We start from the raw sequence: 27,822 nt of genomic DNA, 5'->3' as shown, positions 1-27,822 counted from the left end.
CGGAGCTTCAAGGAATCCTCAGAACCTTAGGCCCACTACAAAACCTTTCACCTGACTCCATCAACCTCCTGACCCCACCGACACCCCGCTCCCCTACATTCTACCTTCTTCCTAAAATTCACAAACCCAATCATCCTGGCTGCCCCATTGTAGCTGGTTACCAAGCCCCCACAGAACGTATCTCTGCCTACGTAGATCAACAACTTCAACCCATTACATGCAGTCTCCCATCCTTCATCAAAGACACCAACCACTTTCTCGAACGCCTGGAATCCTTACCCAATCTGTTAGCCCCGGAAACCATCCTTGTAACAATTGATGCCACTTCCTTATACACAAATATTCCGCACGTCCAGGGCCTCGCTGCGATGGAGCACTTCCTTTAACGCCGATCACCTGCCACCCTACCTAAAACCTCTTTCCTCATTACCTTAACCAGCTTCATCCTGACCCACAACTTCTTCACTTTTGAAGGCCAGACATACCAACAATTAAAGGGAACAGCCATGGGTACCAGGATGGCCCCCTCGTACGCCAACCTATTCATGGGTCACTTAGAGGAAGCCTTCTTGGTTACCCAGGCCTGCCAACCCAAAGTTTGGTACAGATTTGTTGATGACATCTTCATGATCTGGACTCACAGTGAAGAAGAACTCCAGAATTTCCTCTCCAACCTCAACACCTTTGGTTCTATCAGATTCACCTGGTCCTACTCCAAATCCCATGCCACTTTTCTTGACGTTGACCTCCATCTGTCCAATGGCCAGCTTCACACGTCCGTCCACATCAAACCCACCAACAAGCAACACTACCTCCATTATGACAGCTGCCACCCATTCCACATCAAACGGTCCCTTCCCTACAGCCTAGGTCTTCATGGCAAACAAATCTGCTCCAGTCCAGAATCCCTGAACCATTACACCAACAACCTGAAAACAGCTTTCGCGTCCTGCAACTACCCTCCCGACCTGGTACATAAGCAAATAATCAGAGCCACTTCCTCATCCCCTCAAACCCAGAACCTCCCACAGAAGAACCACAAAAGTGCCCCACTTGTGACAGGATACTTTCCGGGACAGGATCAGACTCTGAATGTGGCTCTCCAGCAGGGATACGACTTCCTCAAATCCTGCCCTGAAATGAGATCCATCCTTCATGAAATCCTCCCCACTCTACCAAGAGTGTCTTTCCGCCGTCTACCTAACCTTCGTAACCTCTTATTTCACCCCTATGAAATCCCCAAACCACCTTCCCTACCCTCTGGCTCCTACCCTTGTAACTGCCCCGGTGTAAAACCTGTCCCATGCACCCTCCCACCACCACCTACTCCAGTCCCGTAACACCGGAGGGTGCACACGATCAAAGGGAGAGCCATGTGTGAAAACACCCACGTGATTTACCAACTGACCTGCCTACACTGTGAAACTTTCTATGTGGGAATGACCAGCAACAAACTGTCCAATTGCATGAATGGACACAGGCAGACAGTGTTTGTTGGTAATGAGGATCACCCTGTGGCTAAACATGCCTTGGTGCACGGCCAGCACATCTTGGCACAGTGTTACACCGTCCGGGTTATATGGATACTTCCCACTAACACCAACCTGTCAGAACTCCAGAGATGGGAACTTGCTCTTCAGTATATCCTCTCTTCTCGTTATCCGCCAGGCCTCAACCTCCGCTAATTTCAAGTTGCCGCCGCTCATACCTCACCTGTCCTTCAACAACATCTTTGCCTCTGTACTTCCGCCTCGACTGACATCTCTGCCCAAACTCTTTGCCTTTACAAATGTCTGCTTGTGTCTGTGTATGTGCGGTTGGATATGGGTGTGTGTGCGAGTGTATACGTGTCCTTTTTTCCCCCTAAGGTAAGTCTTTCCGCTCCCGGGATTGGAATGACTCCTTACCCTCTCCCTTAAAACCCACATCCTTTCATCTTTCCCTCTCCTTTCCTCTTTCCTGATGAAGCAACTGGGGGTTGCGAAAGCTCGAAATTTGTTTTTTTTTTTTTTTTATTTTTTTTATTTTTTTAATTGTGCCTTTCTACCAGCGCATTGCCGTTTGGTAAGTCATGGTATATATAATAAAACAAAGATGATGTGACTTACCAAACGAAAGTGCTGGCAGGTTGATAGACACACAAAGATACACACAAAATTCAAGCTTTCGCAACCAACGGTTGCTTCATCAGGAAAGAGGGAAGGAGAGGGAAAGACGTAAGGATGTGGGTTTTAAGGGAGAGGGTAAGGAGTCATTCCAATCCTGGGAGCGGAAAGACTTACCTTAGGGGAAAAAAAGGACAGGTGTACACTCACACACACACCCATATCTAACCGCACATACACAGACACAAGCAGACATTTGTAAATGTCTGTGTCTGTGTCTGTGTCTGTGTCTGTGCGGTTGGATATGGGTGTGTGTGCGAGTGTATACCTATCCTTTTTTACCCCTAAGGTAAGTCTTTCCACTCTCGGGATTGGAATGACTCCTTACCCTCTCCCTTAAAACCCACATCCTTTCGTCTTTCCCTCTCCTTCCCTCTTTCCTGATGAAGCAACCGTTGGTTGCGAAACCTTAAATTTTGTGTGTATGTTTGTGTGTCTATCGACCTACCAGCGCTTTCGTTTAGAGATAGAGAGAGAGAGAGAATGCCCACATGCTTGGGGGGTGCAGGGGTAGGAGGTTGGACAAGTGTTGGGAGAAGGCAGTACATGATCTGATCAGGGAAATAGTAGTGTGGGCAGAGGAGAAAAGGGAAAAGATAAGTTAAGGCAGTAGGAAACAGGTTTGCAGAGGCTTAAGCCAGGGGGATTGTGAGAGTGTAGGACATGTTGGAGAGAGAATTCCCACCTGTATAGTTCAGAGAAAATAATGCTAGAAGGAAGTATCCAAATAGCTTATGAAGTGAAGCAGCAGTTGAAGTCATTTGTTACGTCACGCACAGCATGTTTGTCAACTGAATGGTCAAGTCTAGAATTTGCCACAGTTTGGCAGGGGCCATTCATGTGAGTAGACAGCTGATTACATGTCACACCCATGTAGAATGCTGTATAGTAGTTTCAGCTCAGTGATGTTTAACATGCCTGCTTTCACATGTGGCACTCCCTTTTATAGGGGAGGAAATGTCTCTGACTGGAGTGCAGTAGGAGGTAGGTGTCTGTGTGGTTGTTTGCAAGAATATGTGTACTGCTACAGAAAGTGCAAGAGCTTGATAGTTAGTAAAATAGTGTTTCTGTTGCATGTCTCTGTCTCTATGCACCACACATCAGTCATCCATATGTGAGTGACAGCTTCTTTTTTATTTTACATACTATCCATCCAGGAATTTCCATCATTCTTATATATTTCTGGATTTTATTTATTATATCTGATTAATGAGGACATGACTAGGCAGTCTCAGTACATTGTTTAAACTGAGCATTTATGTCATCAGAACAGTTACAACTACTATGGAACTCTGGAGAACAGTGAACAAAAAGACAGTTTTTAAATTATAACTGTTAAAGAAATTTTAATTTATAAAATTAAATTACATCTACCATAAAGCATACCTGTCATAAATCTTGGCAATTCTGGTTTCACCCCTGCCTTTCCGTAGGGCCAGCCTAGTTGTTGAAGCATGGGCTAATATGTTCCCTCCTATGGGTTTCTTTGGATCTGCCTGTTGGAAATGTGCAAAAACAGCATGTCATCAGTTTTACAACTAGTATATTTAGATATTTCAGGTCACATCCTAGTCATGATCAACTAACAAATGGTGCAAAATCAGTCTACTCTTCACCAAAGAATTGTTGAAATGTATGTTTATGGCTAATTAAAAAGATCTGCTGAAAACTCCCATCCATCACATCTCCCATATTACATGCACAGATAGCAACAACATGAGAACAGATAAAAGTGAATAGCTCATTCTTCCAATGCAATCACAAATCATTTTCTGTAGGTTCCATCACAAAGGAAAGCCTTCAGAGATGCACATAAGTTGTACATGAATGGGAAGAAGTCAATGTAGACAGTTTCTGTAAAGTACTTTAACAATAACTTTTAACTAGTGCAAATCTACTCACAGTTAGTTTAGTTTACTTTATATTTCAGGAGAAAAACAGATACTTTGAAACAGTCATTACACCTCTTAAACTACTCAGCTTCTGTTTTTATTTAATACTTCAAACAAAGCATTTATGTAACCTTACACAGAACACTATCAGCTATCTATATACTGGCAAAGACATGAGCTATTTAACACAAACATTGTAATGGAATTGGTATCTGTAAGTCCAAATATTCTGATAAATTGTTGGGGATGTGTCTAATAAAATATTCTCTTTCTTTATTTTTTAATATTAAGGATTTTAAATATCCTACCTCATGTTTACCAGCACCCTGTTATAGTCTTTTGAACTAGAATTTGAAACTCCATTCTAAACTCTAGACAGGAATGGAAAGTCTATATGGAAATTATTTTTATTTTTAGTATTGTTGTATATTGTACATTTTATTCCAAATTCATTCTTTTTATTAACCGCAAATACCAATATATATTGGTGTCCGAGTGCAAGAATCCCTAGGTCAAATTTACAGAATAGTCTTCCTACATGCTTCTGTGAAATGAATACTTTTTTTTGTGTTAGCTGCAGTTCCACAGATTCTGCTGTCATATATTATTGAGAGAAACTATGCAAATTGTACTAGCATTCCTGGCTGCAGGTTGAAGGAATGAGATATTTCTAAATGCATAGCATGCAGAACTGTACATTTTGGCTAACTTATCCAGGTGCTGGTGCAACCTAAGAACTTCACACATGGAGCCTCATCTAGTGTGTGCCAACTGATCTTTACTTTTAGATAATTTTATTTGTTTGGAATTACATAAAATGAGTCTTTGTCGAGGTCAGATTCGAGTACTGCTGATAGACACATTAAAACAAAAGAAACTTTTTCTAATTTCTGTATGTAATAGTTTCCCTTTTCAGTTCTGTGCCTAGCAATAGTTTTTCTACATTTAATGTGCCCTTTGACACTATTGGATTTTTGTCTCCTGAATGCCAGCCATTTTATTTTCTTGTAATTTTAATTTACTCAGGTGTATCCTCTTTGTGATATAATATGAGACTCTGTAAGATTGAGAGTTAAGCTGTTTGCCATGAATCAGCAAGTCTTTTCCATTATTCTCATGGCTATAATTGCTAAGGACATGTTTGGGTCATTTATGGTTATGCTTGTGACAGCATAGTTCTTGAAAAAGCTTCCAGTGTCACTAGTAAATAATTCATGTAGGTCAAGAAGAGCACATATCCTTGCAGGACATCATATTTTAAATTTTTCCACTTTTATTCCTGTTGTATCAACCCCTCTGGGTGTGACTCCATCCATGCAAGGGGAATGCTGTTAACATCATACCATTTTAGTTTTACTAACAGAGCTGGATGAACGAAGTTCACATGAATACCAACAGGTTGATTTTTTGTTTCACAAGAACTGACTTCATAAAATCATATATTGCTTTTTCAGCAGAGAAGCCTTTATAGAAGCAAAACTCGGCTGTTATTAAAAGGTTATCCTCTGTGGTAAGCAGTTTCGTTGAGAGAATATTTTTTTTTTTTTCGAAATTTTTGTGAGTTTTCCAGTTTAACATCTCTCATACGACGTTTGGTACTGCCCCTTTGGTAAGACAGTGGTTGAGCCTGTGCTGGCATAGTAACAGATGTTTTGCATAACACCCATGCTTCATCCAAGTGAACACCATCTCATGGTAGTACTGCTGACTAGGGATGCTATGTTTGAGTACCACTGCCACCAATGGAAGGATTGTGGAGCAGGCAGTTCCTATTGCAAGGATCATTTTATACAATAGAAGAGTCCTGAACTACAGTGTTTAACATTTCTTGTATTGTAAATTGCAAATGTATGCCCACATTTGTATTTGTAATACCGAATATTTTTATTGTAAACATATATTTTGCAATATTTATTTCTCTGTAACACTTATTATTTTGTAATCTTTATCTATCTCTAAAATGTATTTTTTGTAGTGGGACCTAAGTTACTGTTTACTGTTTTTTGTTTTGTAATCTCTATCTATCTCTAAAATGTATTTTTTGTAGTGGGATCTAAGTTACAGTTTACTGTTTTTTTTTATGTATTACCATAAATTCTGGCCAAAAGCTTGTAAAATTGAAACATTCCATAGTGTCACAACATGGATCACCGGAACAAGAGTCACACGGTGAGCACCAGATAGTTTGGTGAGAATGCGTCTGTATTTGAAATGAAATGCTCTCTTGCCTGCCACCTTGGTCCATGACTGGCTGTATCCTCCCTTTGGTAGGAACTAGTTGAACTTAACTGTAACAGTCTCCTGTTGCCATAGTGAGTTTAAGTTTAGTGTATCCCCGAGGCATAGGCTTTTGGAGAAATAAAATCTCCACTTCTGACTGGAATGTCGTCATAACTGTCATCTGCTTCATGTCTGCTGTGCAGCGAGCTACCTTAATTTAAGTATTAACTGTATTTTTCTTACTTGTCACTTCTTCTTCCGTGTGTATTTGCTTTTAGGAAGCTTTAATTGTCGGGTGCTATTAATAGTGTTCCATAGATTTCGTGTTTGTTTTGAATACAGTCAGAGAGAGTCCCTTTAGTCAACCATAGTGCCAGTAGTGCTAGTGTTTGTTTTCAATACAGTCCAGAGGCAGGTAGTGCTAATTTCATTGTTTTCTACAAGAAGTGGCTAGCAACCACAGTTTAGTGAATAAACAGCCGCCTTTAGTGAATTAGCAGTCTAGTTAAAGGTTGATTAACTCTCTTCAGTAAATTGATTCCTTAGGATGGATAGGATGTGTGACTGCTGTGTACGGATGCAGGAGGAGCTGGCAACTGTTCACGAGCAGCTGAGCGTGTTGATGGCCGCGGTCAGCCGTCTTCAGGCTGCTGCCTCGGAGTGTAGCGGCAGTGGGGAGTCTGGTGCGTCGCAAGGTACACCCCAGGTGTTACACGCTTCACCCACTGTCCCTGCTGTCGAGACATCTTCGCGGGTACTGGGCGCGGTTGGACCACCCTCTCCCCAAGGGGAGTGGTGGGTTCAGCGGCGTTCGCGGCGCACGAGGCGGAGGGTCAATGTGGAGGCTGGCCGTGTGGCATCGCTCGCTCTGCCTGTGAGTGGATAAGTGGCTGCTCCTTCAGCAAGGTCCGAGCAGGCACATGGGGGGAGGGGTTAATTAGTTATTGGGAGCTCCAACGTTAGGCGGGTGATGGAGCCCCTTAGGGAAATAGCGGGAAGGTCGGGGAAGAAGGCCAGTGTTCACTCTGTCTGCTTGCCGGGGGGGTCTCATCCAAGATGTGGAGGAGGCCCTACCGGCGGCGATAGAGAGCACTGGGTGCACCCGACTGCAAATTGTTGCTCATGTCGGCACCAATGACTCCTGCCGTCTGGGTTCAGAGGTCATCCTCAATTCGTACAGGTGGTTGGCGGAATTGGTGAAGGCGGAAAGCCTCGCTCGCGAGGTGAAATCAGAGCTAACTATTTGTAGTATCGTTCCCAGAACCGATCGCGGTCCTCTGGTTTGGAGCCGAGTGGAAGGCTTAAACCAGAGGCTCAGACGATTCTGCGGAGATCTGGGGTGCAAATTTCTCGACCTCCGCTATCGGGTGGAGAAATGTAGGGACCCCCTGAATAGGTCAGGCGTGCACTACACGCCGGAAGCGGCTACAAGGGTAGCGGAGTACGTGTGGAGTGCACATGGGGGTTTTTTAGGTTAGAGAATCCCCTCCCTAGGCCCGACAAGACGCCTCCTGAGACGCGGCAAGGTAGGAGTAGGCAAAATGCAACAGGGAATAACAATATTAATGTGCTAATAGTAAACTGCAGGAGCGTCTACAGAAAGGTCCCAGAACTGCTCTCATTAATAAACGGTCACAACACCCATATAGTACTAGGGACAGAAAGTTGGCTGAAACCAGACGTAAACAGTATGAAATCCTAAACTCAGATTGGAATGTATACCGCAGAGACAGGCTGTACAGTGAAGGAGGAGGCGTGTTTATAGTGATAAGAAGTGCAATAGTATCGAAGGAAATTGACGGAGATCCAAAATGTGAAATGATTTGGGTGAAGGTCACTGTTAAAGCAGGCTCAGACATGGTAATTGGATGTCTCTATAGGCCCCCTGGCTCAGCAGCTGTTGTGGCTGAGCCCCTGAAGGATAATTTGGAAAATATTTCGAGTAGATTTCCCCACCATGTTATAGTTCTGGGTGGAGATTTTAATTTGCCGGATATAGACTGGGAGACTCAGACGTTCATAACGGGTGGCAGGGACAAAGAATCCAGTGAAATTTTTTTAAGTGCTTTATCCGAAAACTACCTTGAGCAGTTAAACAGAGAACCGACTTGTGGTGATAACATATTAGACCTTCTGGTGACTAACAGACCCGAACTATTTGAAAAAGTTAACGCAGAACAGGGAATCAGTGATCATAAAGCGGTTACGACATCAATGATTTCAGCCATAAATAGGAATATTAAAAAGGGTAGGAAGATTTTTCTGTTTAGAAAAAGTGACAAAAAGCAGATTTCAGATTACCTGTTGGCTCAACACAAAAGTTTTGTCTCAAGTACAGATAGTGTTGAGGATCAGTGGACAAAGTTCAAAACCGTCGTACATAATGCATTAGATGAGTATGTGCCAAGCAAGATCATAAGAGATGGAAAAGAGCCACCGTGGTACATCAACCGAGTTAGAAAACTGCTGCAGAAGCAAAGGGAACTTCACAGCAAACATAAACATAGCCAAAGCCTTGCAGGCAAACAAAAATTACGCGAAGCGAAATGTAGTGTGAGGAGGGCTATGCGAGAGATGCTCAATGAATTCGAAAGTAAAGTTCTATGTACTGACTTGGCAGAAAATCCTAAGAAATTTTGGTCTTATGTCAAAGCGGTAGGTGGATCAAAACAAAATGTCCAGACACTCTGTGACCAAAATGGTACTGAAACAGAGGATGACAGACTAAAGGCCGAAATACCAAATGTCTTTTTCCAAAGTTGTTTCACAGAGGAAGATTGCACTGTAGTTCCTTCTCTAGATTGTCGCACAGATGACAAAATGGTAGATATCGAAATAGACGACAGAGGGATAGAGAAACAATTAAAATCGCTCAAAAGAGGAAAGGCCTCTGGACCTGATGGGATACCAGTTCAATTTTACACAGACTACGCGAAGGAACTTGCCCCCCTTCTTGCAGCGGTGTACCGTAGGTCTCTAGAAGAGCATAGCGTTCCAAAGGATTGGAAAAGGGCACAGGTCATCCCCGTTTTCAAGAAGGGACGTCGAACAGATTTGCAGAACTATAGACCTATATCTCTAACGTCGATCAGTTGAAGAATTTTGGAACACGTATTGTGTTCGAGTATAATGACTTTTCTGGAGACTAGAAATCTACTCTGTAGGAATAAGCATGGGTTTCGAAAAAGACGGTCATGTGAAACCCAGCTCGTGCTATTTGTCCACGAGACTCAGAGGGCCATAGACACGGGTTCACAGGTAGATGCCATGTTTCTTGACTTCCGCAAGGCGTTCGATACAGTTCCCCACAGTCATTTAATGAACAAAGTAAGAGCATATGGACTATCAGACCAATTGTGTGATTGGATTGAAGAGTTCGTAGATAACAGGACGCAGCATGTCATTCTCAATGGAGAGAAGTCTTCCGAAGTAAGAGTGATTTCAGGTGTGCCACAGGGGAGTGTCATAGGACCGTTGCTATTCACAATATACATAAATGACCTTGTGGATGACATCAGAAGTTCACTGAGGCTTTTTGCAGATGATGCTGTGGTGTATCGAGAGGTTGTAACAATGGAAAATTGTACTGAAATGCAGGACAATCTGCAGCGAATTGACACATGGTACAGGGAATGGCAATTGAATCTCAATGTAGACAAGTGTAATGTGCTGCGAATACACAGAAAGATAGATCTTTTATCATTTAGCTACAAAATAGCAGGTCAGCAACCGGAAGCAGTTAATACCATAAATTATCTGGGAGTACGCATTAGGAGTGATTTAAAATGGAATGATCATATAATGTTGATCGTCGGTAAAGCATATGCCAGACTGAGATTCATTGGAAGAATCCTAAGGAAATGCAATCCGAAAACAAAAGAAGTAGGTTACAGTACGCTTGTTCGCCCACTGCTTGAATACTGCTCAGCAGTGTGGGATCCGTACCAGATAGGGTTGATAGAAGATATAGAGAAGATCCAACGGAGAGCAGCGCGCTTTGTTACAGGATCATTTAGTAATCGCGAAAGCGGTACGGAGATGATAGATAAACTCCAGTGGAAGACTCTGCAGGAGAGACGCTCAGTAGCTCGGTACGGGCTTTTGTCAAAGTTTCGAGAACATACCTTCACCGAAGAGTCAAGCAGTATATTGCTCCCTCCTATGTATATCTCGCGAAGAGACCATGAGGATAAAATCAGAGAGATTAGAGCCCACACAGAGGCATACCGACAATCCTTCTTTCCATGAACAATACGAGACTGGAATAGAAGGGAGAACCGATAGAGGTACTCAAGGTACCCTCCGCCACACACCGTCAGGTGGCTTGCGGAGTATGGATGTAGATGTAGATGTAGAATCAGTCTTTTCTTTCAAAGGTTTTCTCAAGACCCCACCAGACACACCACTTTCCCCTCATTTCCCATTTTGATCAAGTGCAGCATGTGAAAATTGGTCAGCTGAAATGGGATAAGCTCATGTCTACGCCTGGCTCACACCTTTCCCTTGCAGATTGTTGCTGCTTTAATTTGATGGATACGAGTTGGCAGAACCTGTTAGCCTTGTTGTTATCATGTAACCTGGCTACTGTTATGAAACTTTGATACTTTGTTTACACTTGAATGCACATATTGTGCACTTCCCACGTGTCAAGGTGTGTAGAGCATACCACCAATATATTAGACAATATATGTCCCCTTCATTGTGTGGGGATGCTCTCACGGGCTATGCCATGCTGTTGCTGCAGCTTCAGTGTGAGTGCACACACTGCCGACCTACCACATCTTCTCATAGTGGCGCCTTCTCATCACACTGCCGAGGGTTCATGCTGCTTCGTTACCACATGCAGATGCCACTGCCTCTATCCCTCATTATTTTGATGCCTGGCACTGCCATATCACTGGGTCCATCAATGCTGCCATCGTAGCCATTGCCTCTGTCAGCATAGATGTTAATATGTCAATGCAATGCATCCTCACTACTCTTCATTGTCTGTGCTGTGAGCTTCCACTGCAGGAACTCGACGCTGCTTAATCTACTATAGGTTGCTGTTAAGACCCCTCTTTTGTAAAGTTGTCAGTCTACAGAAATCTTGGCCCTAACACTGTAACCATACCTAATATGTGTCCACATACTTTGTCAGAGCAGCCAGAAATGGATGATTAGATGGATTGTCTCATACTCTTACAAATGCAGGTTAATCAAATGGCACTTGACAAAAAGCCCCTCTCCCCCCACCGCACCCCACCCTCCTGTGAAACCTGGCAGGCATCAACACATACTGCTGCAAGCTCCTCCAGGGTGCCTGCAGTGGAGCCCATCGTGTATGTGCCTAATGTTGCCAGTAGTCCCTGTGCAGTTACTTTTGTACCTTCATTTTATTGTAAACCAGGTGAAAATGCCACCATGTTCCTCCAAACTGCCCATGATGTTGGGCAGACATGTTCTTGGTCTGACAGCTTTCTTTTAAATGTAAAAAAAATTAAAACTTTCTGGCAAAGCACTCATGTATGCAGAGTGAGTTGATGTACTGCATGATGCAGTTATTTTTGATGTCCAGGCAAAGGTGTTAACAGAGCACTAGTCCAGCAAACAGGGTTTCAGTTATTACCAAGATTGATTATCGACACTCTGACAGAAGAGCGGAGAGGTTTTCGAAGCATTCACTAATAGCATCAGAACTGTATCTTGCTACACTTTTTCCTTAGGGAAGAATCAAATGTGTAATGATGTGCTAGTTGAGGAGAACAAAGTCAGAGCGATTTATATGGCAACAGAAGAATAAAGGGAGAGAAATTTAAATTGCGATTTACTTCAATGAACATTAAACTTGAAATGTTAAAGTTGGAATGAATGTTACTTGAATGTTAAGTGTTAATGTGCTTCACAAAGAAGTTTCCCCCCTTAATTAAGAGTGCCTTTAAATGAATCTAAACTTTCAGATGTGCCTGTCTTTAATAAGTTTGCTTGCACACTGTAGGTTTGTGCAGTTGCCGTAATGATCAAATGTTAGCAATAAGGAGCTGTAGCCCACAAACTTTGCATCACTGCTGGTGCACTCTGCTCTCTTGAGAAGCTTATTTAAGTTTGTTTCTTATGTTAGACATTTGTGGCCACCTACACTTGTAGCACACTCTATGACATATGAATGTAGTTATCTCAGTTTTGGGGGGAGAAAATATGATAAATTACTGTTCCACTGCAAAGATGGCCAATTGCAATGGAACTGGACTGTGTGTAGGCTGGAACTAACACTCATAAAGCCACAGAGATGAATATCTAATCATGCATATATGTCAACTTGAAGCACAAATTTCCAGAGGTTTTAAAACGATGAAATTGCTCACCTTTGAATAAATATTTATTTATAAAATAGTTCTCTTTAACAAAACTACCACTTTCATATTTCTGTTTACAGAACATTATGCTTTATCATTTAAATAAACTTAATTCTGTAATGGCAGCCATGCAGCAGTACAATTAGGTCCACTCTGACAACACATCTTTCTATTACAGTATCTCAAGGCATAGTGAAAAGTATTATTAATCCAGTGTCAAGGATGCAGTATCAGCAAAGAGTACCAACGTCTACACAGAGTTTATTCTCACAGTCACTTTCTTTCATCACTGCAAGTACATTAATTCTCAAGTGCACATAGCATAGAGTTTGTTGAACTACAGTCTGCGCCGTAAAACTGTCAGTGCAAGTGATGTAGACAATCCCTCTCAAAACTAGCACATTTCTCATCTCTTAAGTCAATTTGTGTCATTACATCAGGGATTTAACCTGCAGATTGGGAGTGAGGTAAAAGTAGCCTCTCCATCTCTTTGCATAAGCCAGTTTGATTAGCATACTAATGCTAGGTAAAGGCAAAGAAGCAGGGTGGTTCATTTTGACTCCTGTGCTCAGTAATGAACTGCACTGAGTTTTGTCAGTGATATCAACTGCCAGCAGTGTGAGTCAAATCACATTGCAGATCATTGTTGTACTCCTTTCTGCACAAAATGCCACATGATTGGGCTACCAAGCGGCAAATGTCCACAGCACAAAAGACAAAGTTTTCCACAAGGGGTTGCTCCACAAAAGGATAGCAGAAATGGGAGCTCCCAGTGTAACAATACACAACGGGGAAATGAGCGAGGGGCAGGCCCTACCACAACCCTCACCCCCAGCCAGAACTGTGAACTAGAAGGTAAACTGAGAGGGAAGACTGTCCATATATTAGTAGATAACAGAACTCAGTTTAGTGTATTATTTGCATCACAACATGACAATCATGTGCTCAAGCCATCATGGTACAATATAAGGGTCTTAGGTGAGGAGCTAATAATATCAGCTGAAACTTGTTTGGTTGATCTGCAAAACAACAGAAAAAAGTATGGGTTTGACATGTAAATAGTAAGGATACAGATGAGATTTCGATGCCATTTTAAGGTATGATTTCCTGTACTATTTTTGGGAGGTGATAGATTACATGACGTGAACTGTTCAGTTTCTGAAACAACTCACAGTTGTGGGAAACTTGTGATATGAGACCTCTTTAACAGGCCCTAATAGAACCATATGCATGGGATTTAAAAACTAACATTCCTACCAGGATCAGAGGAGGTATGGGAAAAGTCCTCTGGATTGATGTGGAAACTTAAATACCACTGAGATCAGACTTTCTGGTCAATCCACTAGGCCAGAATGATGTCCCTGACCAATTGCAAATCCATGTTAAGAGAAGCTTAAGTCAACCAGAAGTTTTACGAAGTTTGTGTTGACAATTTTGGTCAATGTGTTATTGAGATTCCACTTGGAATGATTTTGGCAGGTGGAGAAGCGATTATGGAAACAGAAGTTCTATGTGGATAATGGTTTAAGCAAAGTAGAAAGAAGAATTTGCCAGTGAGAAAGGTTTGTGCAATTATGCATCTGTTAAGAAATCAATTGTGAGAATAGTTGGCACATTTGCCTAAGACAGCACAGAATCTTTTGTAGCAAGTTCTGGATGAGTATGCGCGGTTGTTTGAGGAACGGCAATATTTGCCAGCAACTGACCTCGTACAGTACAAACTTTCCATGGGAGATGCTAGACTGATTGCTCAGAAACCATATAAAGTACCATTTCATTTACAATTGGTTGTTGAAGAAACTAGTTAGTAGCAGCTGGCTGCAGGGATAATTCAACCCTGTGCAAACCATAGTGGTCACCCATTGTTGTGGTCCTGAAAAAGTCATTAAATGGAGAAAAGTCTTATCATCTATGTATCAATATGAGAGCGGTAAACAGAATCACCAACCCTGACACTTACCCTCTGGCCAAAACATTGGACCAGTTAGGGAATTGTAATTATTTTACCATACCTGACATCTGCTCTGGGTACCACCAATTTTTGATTGCACCATAAGATCGACCCAAAACTTCTTTTGTGGTTCCTTCTAAATTTCTTCATATACCTTTCGGTGTAAGGAATTTGCCTCCAACTTTTCAAAGGTTCGCTGACTTACTGTTGAAAGATATGAAACCCACTACATGTCTTGTGTATCTGAATGACATAATAATTTTTTCAAGAACAATTAAGGAGAACACAGAGAGATTAAGGAATGTGTTGTCTGGGTTGCAAAGTGCACACCTAATTTGGAAGGTAGAGAAGTGTTCATTTCCTACGTCACAGGTCCCGTACCTGGGCATATTATTAGTACAGGTGGAGTTAAGCCAGACCCTGGGTTGACAGAAGCTGTAGGCAATTTTTCCATACCTACAAATGTTAAAAGGGTTGCTATTATTTGTGGACACAGCAAATTATTATCACTGTTTTGTGGAGGATTATGCTGTGATGGCCAAGCCATTGATGAAATTGTTAAAGAAGGGTGTTCAATTTGAGTGGACAGAGGATTGTGATGAGAAAAATTAAGGACATCTTAATGAGGTCACCGTTGTGAATCTACCCAGATTTTGAAAAATCATTTGTTCTTTCTGCATATGCATCTGATTATGGTGCCATGCAATTTTCTCAAGAATACATTTTTGTGGGAAGGTCTACAGGTTACAGTTCTAGACGGATGAATTCAACTGAGATTAATTACAGCACTACCGAGAAAGAACTTTCAGCCTTATGTTTAGAGATAATTATTTTAAATGCTACCTATATGGATGCAAGTTCCCTATGGTCACTTACCAGTCTGCACTTGTTTGAATGTTTAAAGGATCTTAGTAGCCTCTTAACTCGATGATCATTGAAGCTGGCAGAATATGATTACACAGTACATCACAAGCAGGGCCATCTCCATCAAAATGCAGATGCAAGTCAGAATATTCAGACAGATGATGTTTCAATAGAGGAGGTAAAGGAAGCACAGGGGATAGACGTAGAATGTCACCAGTATGCATCTCACCGACAATTTGTCACTATATTGCAAGACACCCTTGGGTAACAGAGTGGTAATACCTAAAGAATTACAGCAGCACATTATGGCTTAATGTCATGCCAGTTTACAGGCCTGCCATAATGGGAGACATGCCACAAATGCTAGGACAGCTTCTTGTTTTTAGTGGACAGGCAGACAAGATGTATGGAAATATATTCAAAACTATTTACCTCATGCACAGAGAGTACCTCCTCCAAGGAACAATATCCCTTTACAGATCCTCCCAGAAGCTACAAAACCATTTCAGACTGTCATATTAGATGCTGTTGGCCCGTTTCCACATAGCATCCAAAATAATAAATACATCTCATCTATTCTTGATCACTTTTCTCAGTTCTTAATTGTAGTACCACTCACAGAGAAGACCATTGAAACAGTCGCTTGCACCTTTGTCGGTCAGTTGGTTCTTCCTTTTTGGACACCTCAATGCTATATTAACTGACAAAGGTTACAACTTCATGTCTGCCCTATTTGTACGAGTGTGTAAACTGTTAAAAATGAATGAATGGCGTACGACACCGCAGGCCAATAGCAGCCTCAAACATGTCATTAGACAATCATTCAAATTCTGTCTTATTACATGCAGAAGGCTCACATAGACTGGGATATGTAAATCACTTTGGCATATACAGTATGACATTGGAAGACCTATGTTACTACTGTGAACATGGAGGATGAACTGTGCTTTTCAGCACTGTTTGTAAACCCCATAGTGAAAAACTGATTTTTATTATACTGCTAGGACTATAATATACACTATGCTTGAACATGAACTAGATATTCATAAGGCAAGCCATTTTTATTTATTCACTTAAAGGCAGGAATGACATATATATTTCATACCAAGCCAGTCCAGGGTTATTTTAAGAAGACACATTACATATTATCATTATTATTAATGAGATCCCCTTATTTGTCACACTGATGTGCAATTTCCGATCTACACGGGTAAGTTTGTCACTGAAGAACTGTTGACGCAGCTCTATGTGAGTCATCAGGCCAGTGCACCAATTGTCATGGCTGCATGTGACTTGAACACAAATAATTGAAGTGTGGAAATAAACAAGAATTCACATTTGAAATAGAGGCACCCTGTCTCAGCAACATTGACTATGACAAGAAATGATATAAGGGAGAATATAACAGAACTCTTAACAGTTCAAACAGATGTAAGGCAATATCTTTTTTACTAACAAGACTCAATAAGTAATGATAACATGAGATGTAACAATGCCAAGCATTACCCTCAGATATTTTCAAAATACCTTCACAAGTTTGAGAGTTTAAGAAATAAAATACACTAAAAAGTTACATCAGAATTAATAATGGGAAGAGTTGATAAAACCCACTGCTGCTCTAGCTACTAATAATGTTTATTGTGTTTAGCATAAGGTTATTGAGCTCTACCTTGCTATTTTTGCTTTTGTGTGTGTTAAATTTTATGATTTTGTTCTGTAAACAGTGACAGATTTCTCCCTCCCTCTGAGCTGGGCCATAGACTTAAGTGAATTTTGCATTATGTATCTACTGATAATGAAAGCGTTACAGCAAGAACAAACATGATTTACGTAACATAGTACTTCATAGAGCCAATGTAAGATACAATGAAGTACAGGTTGCGCATGCCACTGAACACATTGACTGGACAACAGTATTACAGGCTACAGAATAGGTTGAGCACTCATTTGCAGCTGCTTAAACAATACTGTTTCCTTGGCAGCTCACAAGAGAGCACACCCTGGGACTGACTCATGTGGCCTCTATAAGCAGGCGTGTGAACTGTATGGATGCTTGATCTCTGAAATCTCTTGTGTCATCAGTGAAGATATATCACTTCTCCCTTCTAAGGAGTGAGAAAACCAAATACATACACATAAAAACTAGGCATAGAAAACTACATGATACAGAAAAAAAGCAAGGTACTGAAAAATAAATCACTGGTACCAAAAGAAAGCATTGGTACCGAAAAAAGCAATGGTACCATGTGATGAAGATGGATGCTGCAGCATGTGGCGCACAGGCCCTGGTGAGCAAGTGCACAAGTGATGGCGGGACGGTGTGGCACACTGGTCCCCCTCTCGTGAGAGGCTGCAGAGCAGAACTGGGGGCGGTATCTCCACAGAGGCATCCTTGGTGAGGTCATCAGTCAGTGCCAGAGCTGTCAGTGGGGGTGTTGGAGACGATGGCCACACAGGACCCAGCAATGGAGGTGGTGGCAGCTGTGGCATCAGGTGCAGTGGGGGCTGCACCAGCGACAGCAATCGAGGAGTGGGGCAGAGGTAGGGACACCAGGAAGTGACCTGCCAGACAGTGATCTGCACTGTGGTGCAAACCAGACTGTCTGTGACATTGGAACAGGCATTGGCAGTGGCAATGGCAGGGGTGGCAGTTGACCCTACGGAAAAGTCTCCACCATGTGTGTGTGTGTGTGTGTGTGTGTGTGTGTGTGTGGAAACAGTTAGTCAAAGTGACAGGACATCCACTCTTCAGAAGTGCAGACGACACACAGGCACCAGCCCAGATGACTCTCAAAGATGACAGGAACCCAGTTCAGTCAGTAGCTGAAACCATGTGCCCAGACAGGTGCACCAGGCCAGAACCGTCTTGGAGCTAGTGACACCAGCGGATGCAGTGTTGGATCCAGCAAGTGGAGGAGGATCTCAAATGCAGAAGGTGAAGATGCTGATGGATGAGTGAAAAGCTACGAATACAGCAAATGGTATAAAATAACTTCAGGAGACCTGCTGGATACATGCCTCCACCCCTGAGTTTTAAATGTTCAAACCATGTGTTCAGCCTCACCATTAGATAAAGGAAGAAATGGGGGAGTTGTGAGACAATGAACACCGCTAACCTGACAAAAAGATGCAAAGTGTCAAGAAATGAACTGGTGGCTGTTATCGGTAACCACAATACACAGAAAAAATTGCAAAAGCAGGGCCAAAATAGTGGCCACCATGAATGTGGACAGAAAGCACACCATGTAGGGAAACTTGGAATAGGCATCCACTACAATGAGCCAATACTGATTTAGGCCAGGCCCAGCAAAGCTGACATGTGGACGCTTGCATGGGCACTGCAGCATAAGAACCCCATCAAACACAGAAAGGTGGTGCTGGAGGGAGAAGTAATTATGCAAGGGATCCTAGGTACAGCCTGCAGGTTTTCCCAGCCACCTGTGCTGCACAAAAGAGACCTGACTGAGCACAGGATCCGATACTATCATGGCACTAGTGATGGGAAAAACATCAGCTGCATTCTGGTTCTCATTATTTAAATAGAAGCAAAGGAACTCATCATGATTGAGTGCCAGGTTGGCCTGATTGGAAGGTGAGTTAAGGCACTGGCGTTAGCGAGTTGTGCAGTTGGCCAGTAATTGATCTGATGATGATAATGGAAGAGAGAGAGAGAGAGAGAGAGAGAGTGAGAGAGAGAGAGAGAGAGAGAGACCCCACCACTGCAAACAATTCACTGCTTTGTCTGGCACTGAAGCCAAAGGTATAAAGAGGGCAACCAGCAGCTTGTGATCCACGAGTAAATGAAGAAGGCATGAAATTTCTTGAGGGCAAACACAGTTGCTAAAGCCTCCATGTTAGTCTGAGAATACTGCTGCTGAGTGGGAGATAAAGTCTCAGAAGCATAAGCAATGGGTCGTTCAGACCTGTCCGCATATTTGTTCACAGCATCATGCAAAGACCATGCTGAGGGGCATTTGTAGCCAACACAATATGCTGACCCAGCTGAAAAGTGGCCAGACAAGGAGCAGATTGAAGCTTAGATTTAAGCAAAATAAAAACTCAGTCACTAGCTGGAGAACAGAAAAAGTCACGTTTTTATGCAAAAGTGCATACAGGGGCTGAGCAACAGTGAATGCATACAGTAAAAACTTATGGTAGTACGCAACTGTACCCAGAAACACTTTTAGTTCCTTAATGGCGGTCGGTTGCAGCAAAGCTGCAATCGTATCAATATGGTGACACAGGCTTGACCCCTGTGTGAGAAACCTCAAAACCTAGGTACTCAATTGAGATTTGGCAAGATTACACTTGAGACTCACAGACTGCAAAACTGGACACAGAGGCTGTCAGCTGTACTAAAAAAAGCTGACAAATTGTGAGCAGGTTAATGACGCCAAAAGGCAACCCTCAATACTGGTATAGCCAAACAGGTGTATTGACAATGAGAAGGCACCTAGTGGCCTCATCCAAGGGGAGGTGGTGGTATGCTTCCGACAAATCAATCTTGAAAAAGTAGTGGTCACTTGATAATTTTGTGAGCCACTCAACAGAGTGGGGCAAAGGGTATGTATCTATTATGGACTGTGCATTGATTGTGGCACTGAAGTCGCCACAGAGATGAAGCTTATCCATCGGCTTCTTAACGATGACAAGTGGTGTAGCCCATTCACTGAAGACACAGACCGAATAACACTGAGAAACATCAAACGGTCTAATTTAGCCTTGACAGAGTCACATAACATCCTGCCATGCCCCCCCTCCCCCCCCCCCCCCCCCCCCGCCCCCCAAAAGAAAAGAGGGCATGTGCACTCTTCCATGGTAATGTGGCGTGAAAAGCAGTAGCGCAACTGAGCCCAAGGGAAAAGAGCAATGAAAACTCAGGACGGTGAGACTCCAGTTGCTGATACCGAACCTGATCTGAAACTAAATTTACCTCATCAGCAACATAGATACCAAAAGCATTCAATGCATCTATCTCGAACAGGTCTGCAATATGGGAATGATCCACAACAAGGAAGGTGAGAGGGTGAACAACAGATTTGTAAAAGATGGGCATGGACAACTGACCTAGGATCAGAATGTGCTATAACTACCCAATTTCTGTGAAACCTGTGTGAGGGGAAGGGAGCTCAAGTCCTCTTACATTTGTGAGTTTACTAAAATCACTCCAACTACACTTCTGCTTGCATTTTTAGCAGTTTATTAAACACACACAAGTCAATAAACAATTTGTTCAGGCAGTGAGTCATTTTAGAGATACAGTTTATGCCCATTGGTACTAATGTGTTCACTATGTTTCAAGAGGAGTTACACACTGCTGCAATGTGACCTTTCTTTCAACAGCTGTTGCAAATAGCCCAATGCTTAGGGCATGCAGCATACTCATGTTGGACAAAGCAGTATGGGCAAGATGGGAGGGGGGTACATGGCCACTGTCGTGACATGGCCTGTTGCTGTTGTGGCCATAACCGATGCTGCCCCATGTGATGTGGAGTCAAAGGTTGTACTGCTGCAGTGGCTTCCCTGCCATTCTAAACACTTGAACTGTGCCAAACAGGGGTTGTCTGAGCAACTTCAGAAACCACTTCCCACGCAGCAATCTGATCGCAGGCAGCTCATGACATGTCAGACTGTGCTATGTCCTCACATTGAAGTGCTTTTCCACAGACTACCCTATCTGGGACCAGATGAATAAAACATCACACATCTTGTGATCAGCATAGGATTTGTGATGGGTACTAGTGACAAATTTACAATGATGGCTCAACTTTTGTAATTCTGCAGCCCAGGCTTTGTAAGATTAGTTTCGACATTTCTAACAATGGTAAAATTCTACACATGTTGCAATGACATGAGTTCAGTCACAGTAATTGATGGAGAGAAGCTTGCACATTCCATCAAATGATAAGCTGGACGGTTCTTGCAAAGGCACAAACTGGCATAACAACTAATACATGTGCAGCAAAAGCCAGGAAGGAAAGAAAGCCCTACACAGGTTTTTGTTGCCTATACAAAAACCCATAAATGTTGGTGTAATCATTTCTCATATGAGTCCCAGTCTTCAACCAATTCATCATATGCCGCAAAAGGTGGCAGTTGCACTGGTGAAAGAGGAACCTGCCGTGAATACGCAGATGCCACTAGATTTGAGAGCAGTGGTGAGAGCCTGCTGTTTTCTGCGAAAGCTTGCTGCTGGGCAATGATATGTGGGGGGTATTTCTTCCAGTGAGATGATGTCAGGTGACTTAGCACTGACACTAAGGCACAGAGAAAACATAACCCTCACTCATCACGAAGTTTGTTTTAGAACAAACATGATTTATGGAACATGAACGTAAGATACAATGATGTATAGTTGGCTCATAACACCAAACACATTGAATGGACAACAGTGTTACAGGTTATAGAATAGGCAAAACACTCATTTGCAATTGCTTAAATAATACTGTTTCTTTGGTGGCTCTCCAGAGCCCTCCAGGGGGCCTACACAGATGGCTTCTATAAACAGACCTGTGAACTGTATGGATGCCTGATCTCTGAAACTGCTTGTGCCATAACTGAAGGTACATCGGAAAGGAACTGAACATGTGTTGGTAAAAGTAGGTAGAGTGTGCAATTATAATTCATTCATTTATAAATAATATTGTTAAGGAAAAGCTTCCCTGTGTTCCACAGTTGACAGAAACTGTGTTCAATGTAAACGTCCACACAGCACAGAGATCCAGCTCACACTTGCTTTTGCTTTGTCTCTTCCAACATCATTGGTGCTGCACCATTACTGAAAGTTGGCCTAATGGTAGAAAGTATGCTCCCAGGTGAATACTGGTGCACCACCATCCATGTGGTTCTGAGGTACAGCTACCACTAAGACCACCCCTTGGAGAGCAGAGCTTTGTAGCCATGAGATGCAAATGTGAACCATCTGTGGCCAGCATATGTTTGGGCTTCACATGCTCTGTGCTGACATCAGTGGGAATGCAATGGCAGTGGGACAGCGGTGATTGGGCGGCAGAGCATGACATCACTTGTGGCAGGCTGGGCATTTGGTGGGTGTGGCCTCGCACAGACCACTAGCAACAGCAGTGACAGACAGTACTGTCCAGGAGATGTCTGTGGTGATGTGTGGCTGGAAATGTTCAAAGGAGAGATCTTATCTTGGAGGACACTGACACACAAACAAAGTCTGGTTAAATGCAAATAAAAAGATATGAAACAAAATGATCATGCAAATGTCCTGTTCATAATGCACTGAGCTGAGTTTTGGCACATATCCAACTCAGAAACATAGCATGGCAGTCGATGTGGCCTTGATGCATGCAGCAGCAGGAGCACAGAGACCATGGAGAGTCTAGGCTTACAGAAACATGGTGTCTTCAGGATTCAAACCTGGGTCTAGGAACTGCAACAGACAAGGTGATGTGGGATTGGTGTCCAGGGCTCAACAGGAACATAATGCAGAAACCAGTGCAGGAGTGCATGCAGCCTCAGTGTCCAGTGCAGCGGAGGCAGACAGATGTGACAGTGGGTCCAGGAGCTGTGACAGACAAACAACCAGTGAGATGAGAGGTGACATCCAGAGCTCAACTGGAGATGAGATCACAGCTGGTGAGGTGACCTTAAAGAGACAGTGTCTCAACAACAGGTAGAGACAGGGTGCATGCTGGCTGCATTGTGCAGTGTGACATCATTATGATGCACCACAGGCATTTGAAGCACACACGGCAGCTGGCTCATGTGACATAGTCTGCTGGCTGCTGTGGTAGGGGTGGCTGGCACACCTGTGTGGAGTGTGACCCGCGAAGCTGCCTGGGTGGGGTGGGCATGGGCTGAGGCACATGTGGCTGTGCAGTGACTGCTGTGGCATCTGTATGTCTCTGGAGGTATACTCCTCAGTAATTGAGCACAGTCTGCCTGAATGGTTACATGGGGAGCATTGTTAATTGACAGGTCCTCTGCCAGGTTAAAGAAATGAACAACATCCAGGATGGTCAAGACATAGGCTGGCTTGACTTGGTCAATGGAGACTTTAGTCGGCTTCTCATCACATTCGATCTGTAGCATTTTCTCATTGCGGCTGACCATGCGGTGTGGTCCCGAGTGGGGCAACTTATGTGGTGGCTGTACCACATCTATACATAACATAACATTGGTGCAATGCTGCAAGTTGACATGAACAAATATGCTGTTGGTGCTGTACCATCTGTGTGTGTGCAGTTGGAGGCTGGCCATGTGACCTCGCAGTGGTGGGGCCAAGGAATCATGTGGTGGTGGTATCACCTCCATGAATTCACCAGGGATGGCGAGCAACTGACCGTAGATGAGGTCTGCAAATGAAACTCACAGGACAAGGAGTAAGAGCGGAAGTGCTTTGACCCAGACGACTTTGTGACCTGTCTGGGATGCTTTTAGCATCCAACAGAACCGTTTGGCCATGCCATTAGGTGCTGGGTGGTAGCTGGTCATTCGATGTAGCCACACATGTCAGGAAACATGCGTAAACAGCACACTGTTGAACTGGCATTATGTGACTGCGGTAGCTGAAGTGTGCCACACTTGTGTCAACGAAGGCAGTGGCAATGGTCTCAGTGATGATACCCACTACTAGCATTGCCTCTGGGCAGCATGTGAAATGGTCCACCATTGTCAGTAGATACCAAGGCATGCCTTGTAACAGATGAAGTGGACCCACAATGTTTAGGTGGACATGTGCAAAGTAGAATGTTGCATCAGGGAAGGTGCTGATTGGTGCATGGGTATGTCTCCTGACTTTGGCACACTGGCATGGTGTGCATGTGCATGCACATATGCTCACTGGTGGCAGTCTTTCCTGAGTCCTGGCCAGATAATACTTGAGGGCACACATCACTCTTCTGTTTTTGTGTTACATCCTCAAAGTTCATGGGGGGCTGATAGCAGCACGATCACAGCACAAGCAATCGATGACAATGTTGTCCCTCCCGGGAAAGTGTTGAATGTCGGTGGTGAACTGCAACATGTACCCCAGCTGTTGTAGTTTGTGAGGTGAACAGTTGATGTTGTTCCTCTGAAATGTGTGAGTTATCAGCTTGTGGTTGGTTAAAATGATAAAAGGGCAGGCTTTTGCCAATGAATGGAAGTATTTCGCTACCTGATAGACAGCATGCAACTCATAGTCATACACACTCCACGAGCATTGTGACACTGATAATTTGTGTGAAAAGAAACTGAGTAGCTGCCAGCTGCTGCCAGTGTGTTGTGGGTGCACTGCGCCCATAGCGGTCTGGCAGGCACCTGCAACTACAGGTAACACTGTGCTGCAAGCAGTGTCACTACGGCATGGCTATGTTTGGACTCAGCAAAGCTTTGTTACACTGCATTCATCCAGGTAATGAAGAACTTTTCTTTGGGAGTGAGGCCACATAGCACCACAGTCAGGGGTTCCAGCACTGTGGCAACATTATGCAGATGGCGCTGGTAAAAGTGGATCATACTGAGGTATGGTGGATGCCTGCGGGCATGGTATGTGCAAGATTGTCTGCACATTGTCTAGTAGTGGTGATCAGATGCCCTAAAAATTCGATCTCCATTATTCTGAATACCCATTTCAATGGGTTTATAATGCTGCCAAGTCTGGGCAGCATTCCAAAGACCGAATGTCATGTATACACTCTCAAAAAGCTTAAAGGGAGGGAAATTTCTGTTTTTTGTATGTCTTCTGGTGCCATGGAGATCTACATGTACACCTTTGTGCAGTCAATCTTGCTGAATATAGTCAAATCAACCAAGGCATAGCTGAAATCCAATAGGTATGGCACTGGGTATCTGTCTGGCACCGTCCTTGAATTCAGTGCGTAGTAATCCCCACATGAGCACCACAAATTTTCCTTTTTTGGCACTAAACTTGAAGCAGAAGACTATGAATTGCTTGACAGTCACATGAGGCCTTGTCACAGCATGGCCTCAAACTCAGTCTTTGCTACCACGGGCCTGTCTGGTGTGAGACAATGTGGGCAGCATGAGGTGGGAGGGGAAGGGGTAGAAATGTGGTGGAGTGTCATATGTTTGACTTCCCTCAGCACTCCAGGATTTCTGTATATGGTCCAGAACATGTCACAGGTTTTATGTTGAAAAACATTGCCTGATGTCGCTGCCCCACTATCTTCAAACTCATTGTTGAGTCGATCAATTGGGAATTTGTGATGTCACCATGCAGTTTGTTGTGGTTGAGGAAATCCACATCCAGGATTGGCTCATTGAGGTTGGCTACAGGGAACCTCCTTGTGAATGTGCAGTGCAGTCTGTGGTCCACATTCCAGTGATGAGTACGGTATGATTTTATGGCAGAATTGTTTGCCGCTGCAAGATACAAAGTTTCTGCCTTCTTATGGTGTGTTAACATCATCTTAGGGAAAACGGACAAATCCAAACCAGTGCAACAAGGTACCTCATGCCCCCACACCATTCTGCTATGAACAGATGCTTTGAAACTGCTCTCCTGCCATTCAACTCTCCAATCCATTCTTTCGCAACACAACAGTAGCCATGTTCTATGGTGTCATAGTCTCTTGGATAACTTTGCTAGAGTAAAGATGATATTAATCCTTATGCAAGCAGACCATTTCCTATGGTCCCTGATGACACATCAGGTACAACATGTACATGTGTGGTCACAGCTGGTGTTTGGGTGTGATGACGGTGAACAGCACTTGGTTGCTTCATTGCAAAAACTGGCGTGGTACCAACAGTAACCACTCAGAGGTGGTTCCAACAAGAGGGGTTACCATTAGAATGGCCGTTGCTGCACTGACAATTGTGAGAGCTGAGTTTCCTGTAGCCACATCTGCTATTGCTGTGATGCCTGCTGCCCTCTGGCCATGCCAACAAATTGATCTGTGTGGTGAGTGCTGCCTCCAGGATGGACAAGTTCTGCACTATATGCTGTAGGTTGGCATCCAAAGCAGTGGATGCAATAAGTGTATGCAACTGCAGAGATGGGGTTGCTGCATCACAGTTTGCCGCAGCTGTGGCACTGCACCAGTGCATCATGTACCCGACTGGTCAAGTTTGCAGTTGCATCCCGCTGAATATCTTTCTGCATGGCTATTACCACTTGCACCTGTGCAAGGAGGTTGTGCAGTCATATACCATGCAATAGAGAGTCTAAGACCTTGTCAAACTGTGTGAGGTTCCCCACAGGTGGTGCAGGAACTGCGAAGGTCTCTGGTCACCACATTCCCCTAGGTGCAGCAATTGGTCAACCATTGTTCAGATGATGAAACCTCTTGGATAAATTCCCCCTTCAGTCATTTACATGAGTACTGTGTCAGCGAGGTGGTGTTTATGTCCCTCCACTTTGGCTGCATACTTTTGATCGATCTGGCTCACTACATATCCAGATTTGTAGAGCTCACATGAATGGGTCATGGGGCCAAAAGGGGAGCAGCCTAACGAACATGAGCCCTACATTAATCATCGACCCAGTGGTGTCAGGTGGGTGTGATGCGGTTTTGCATGTGCAGATTCTCATGAGTTGTCTCCAGGTGGGTCAGATCCATGCGTGTGGGCTGTGTCTGTAGCTCAGTTTCCAGGAGCTGATTACATGCTGACAGGTCTTCCTTTGCCTTTTGGAGTTCCTCCATATCTGTCATACTCCAATAGCTAAGTTCTCATGAACAGGGAAAGACATACACAGAGAAAACATGCACACAAAAAGGATAAACATTCAATGTTCAAACCATATGTGAATACTGTTGTGGCCAACACAGAAACGTTTGTTGGGGAGTCCACTTGTGGTTCCATGTCAATTCCACTGTTGAAGTGCATCACCACATGTTTGCCCACAGATCACATCGTGGTCACCAATGAATCAGGAAATGATTATTTTCCCCACTTTCAAGTTTGTAGTGTAATGAGCCGGCATCTACTGCTGTGCCCACTCCAGGGTGTAGGCTCAGGTGATGGTAATTGATTAAACATGTGATTACATAACAATACATTTAGTGGGAAAGGGGGATACATAAGAAAATTGTGAAGTATTGTCTCAGACTTCCAAAGTAAAGTCTAAAATATTCATATGCCATGGTAACATGACTGTGGTAAATAGCTCAGCCACTAATCCTGAAGGGTGCAGACTCCTCAGTGATTGAGTGTGTAGTATGATCTCATGGTCATGGAGAGGTGAAGGATGCGTGTCCAAACAAAAGTGCAAATTACACCTTGTCTCATGGGATGCCATATAATTTGTGGATGTGACAGGATGGAGTGAATGATCAGCACCTCTTCAAACTAGTCAGAGTGTCGGTGGGGAGCACAAGTTGTAATTGACCCATGTGGTCTGTGGCTGACAGAATCTGAGACCAGTGTCAACATCCACATGACATGGGGGTTCAGTCACAATGGCTTTCATTTTGTCTCTT

General features: G+C 43.5%; 1 protein-coding gene across 3 annotated transcripts in view; it reads right to left on the bottom strand.

Moving 5' to 3' along the window:
- The window catches only part of LOC126175869 (meiotic recombination protein DMC1/LIM15 homolog), a 162,781-nt gene that overhangs the window by 13,121 nt on the left and 121,838 nt on the right, over nt 1–27,822 (bottom strand). For all 3 annotated transcript variants that reach the window (XM_049922886.1, XM_049922888.1, XM_049922887.1), the window contains one exon: nt 3,552–3,661. In XM_049922886.1, the coding sequence (XP_049778843.1) occupies nt 3,552–3,661 (110 nt within the window). The remainder of the gene's footprint in view (nt 1–3,551; nt 3,662–27,822) is intronic.

This window comes from Schistocerca cancellata, chromosome 3, assembly GCF_023864275.1.
Source record: "Schistocerca cancellata isolate TAMUIC-IGC-003103 chromosome 3, iqSchCanc2.1, whole genome shotgun sequence".
NCBI classification, from domain to species: domain Eukaryota; kingdom Metazoa; phylum Arthropoda; class Insecta; order Orthoptera; family Acrididae; genus Schistocerca; species Schistocerca cancellata.
The sequence above is the reverse complement of the archived record's forward strand: the minus strand, read 5'-3'. Positions and strand labels throughout refer to the sequence as shown.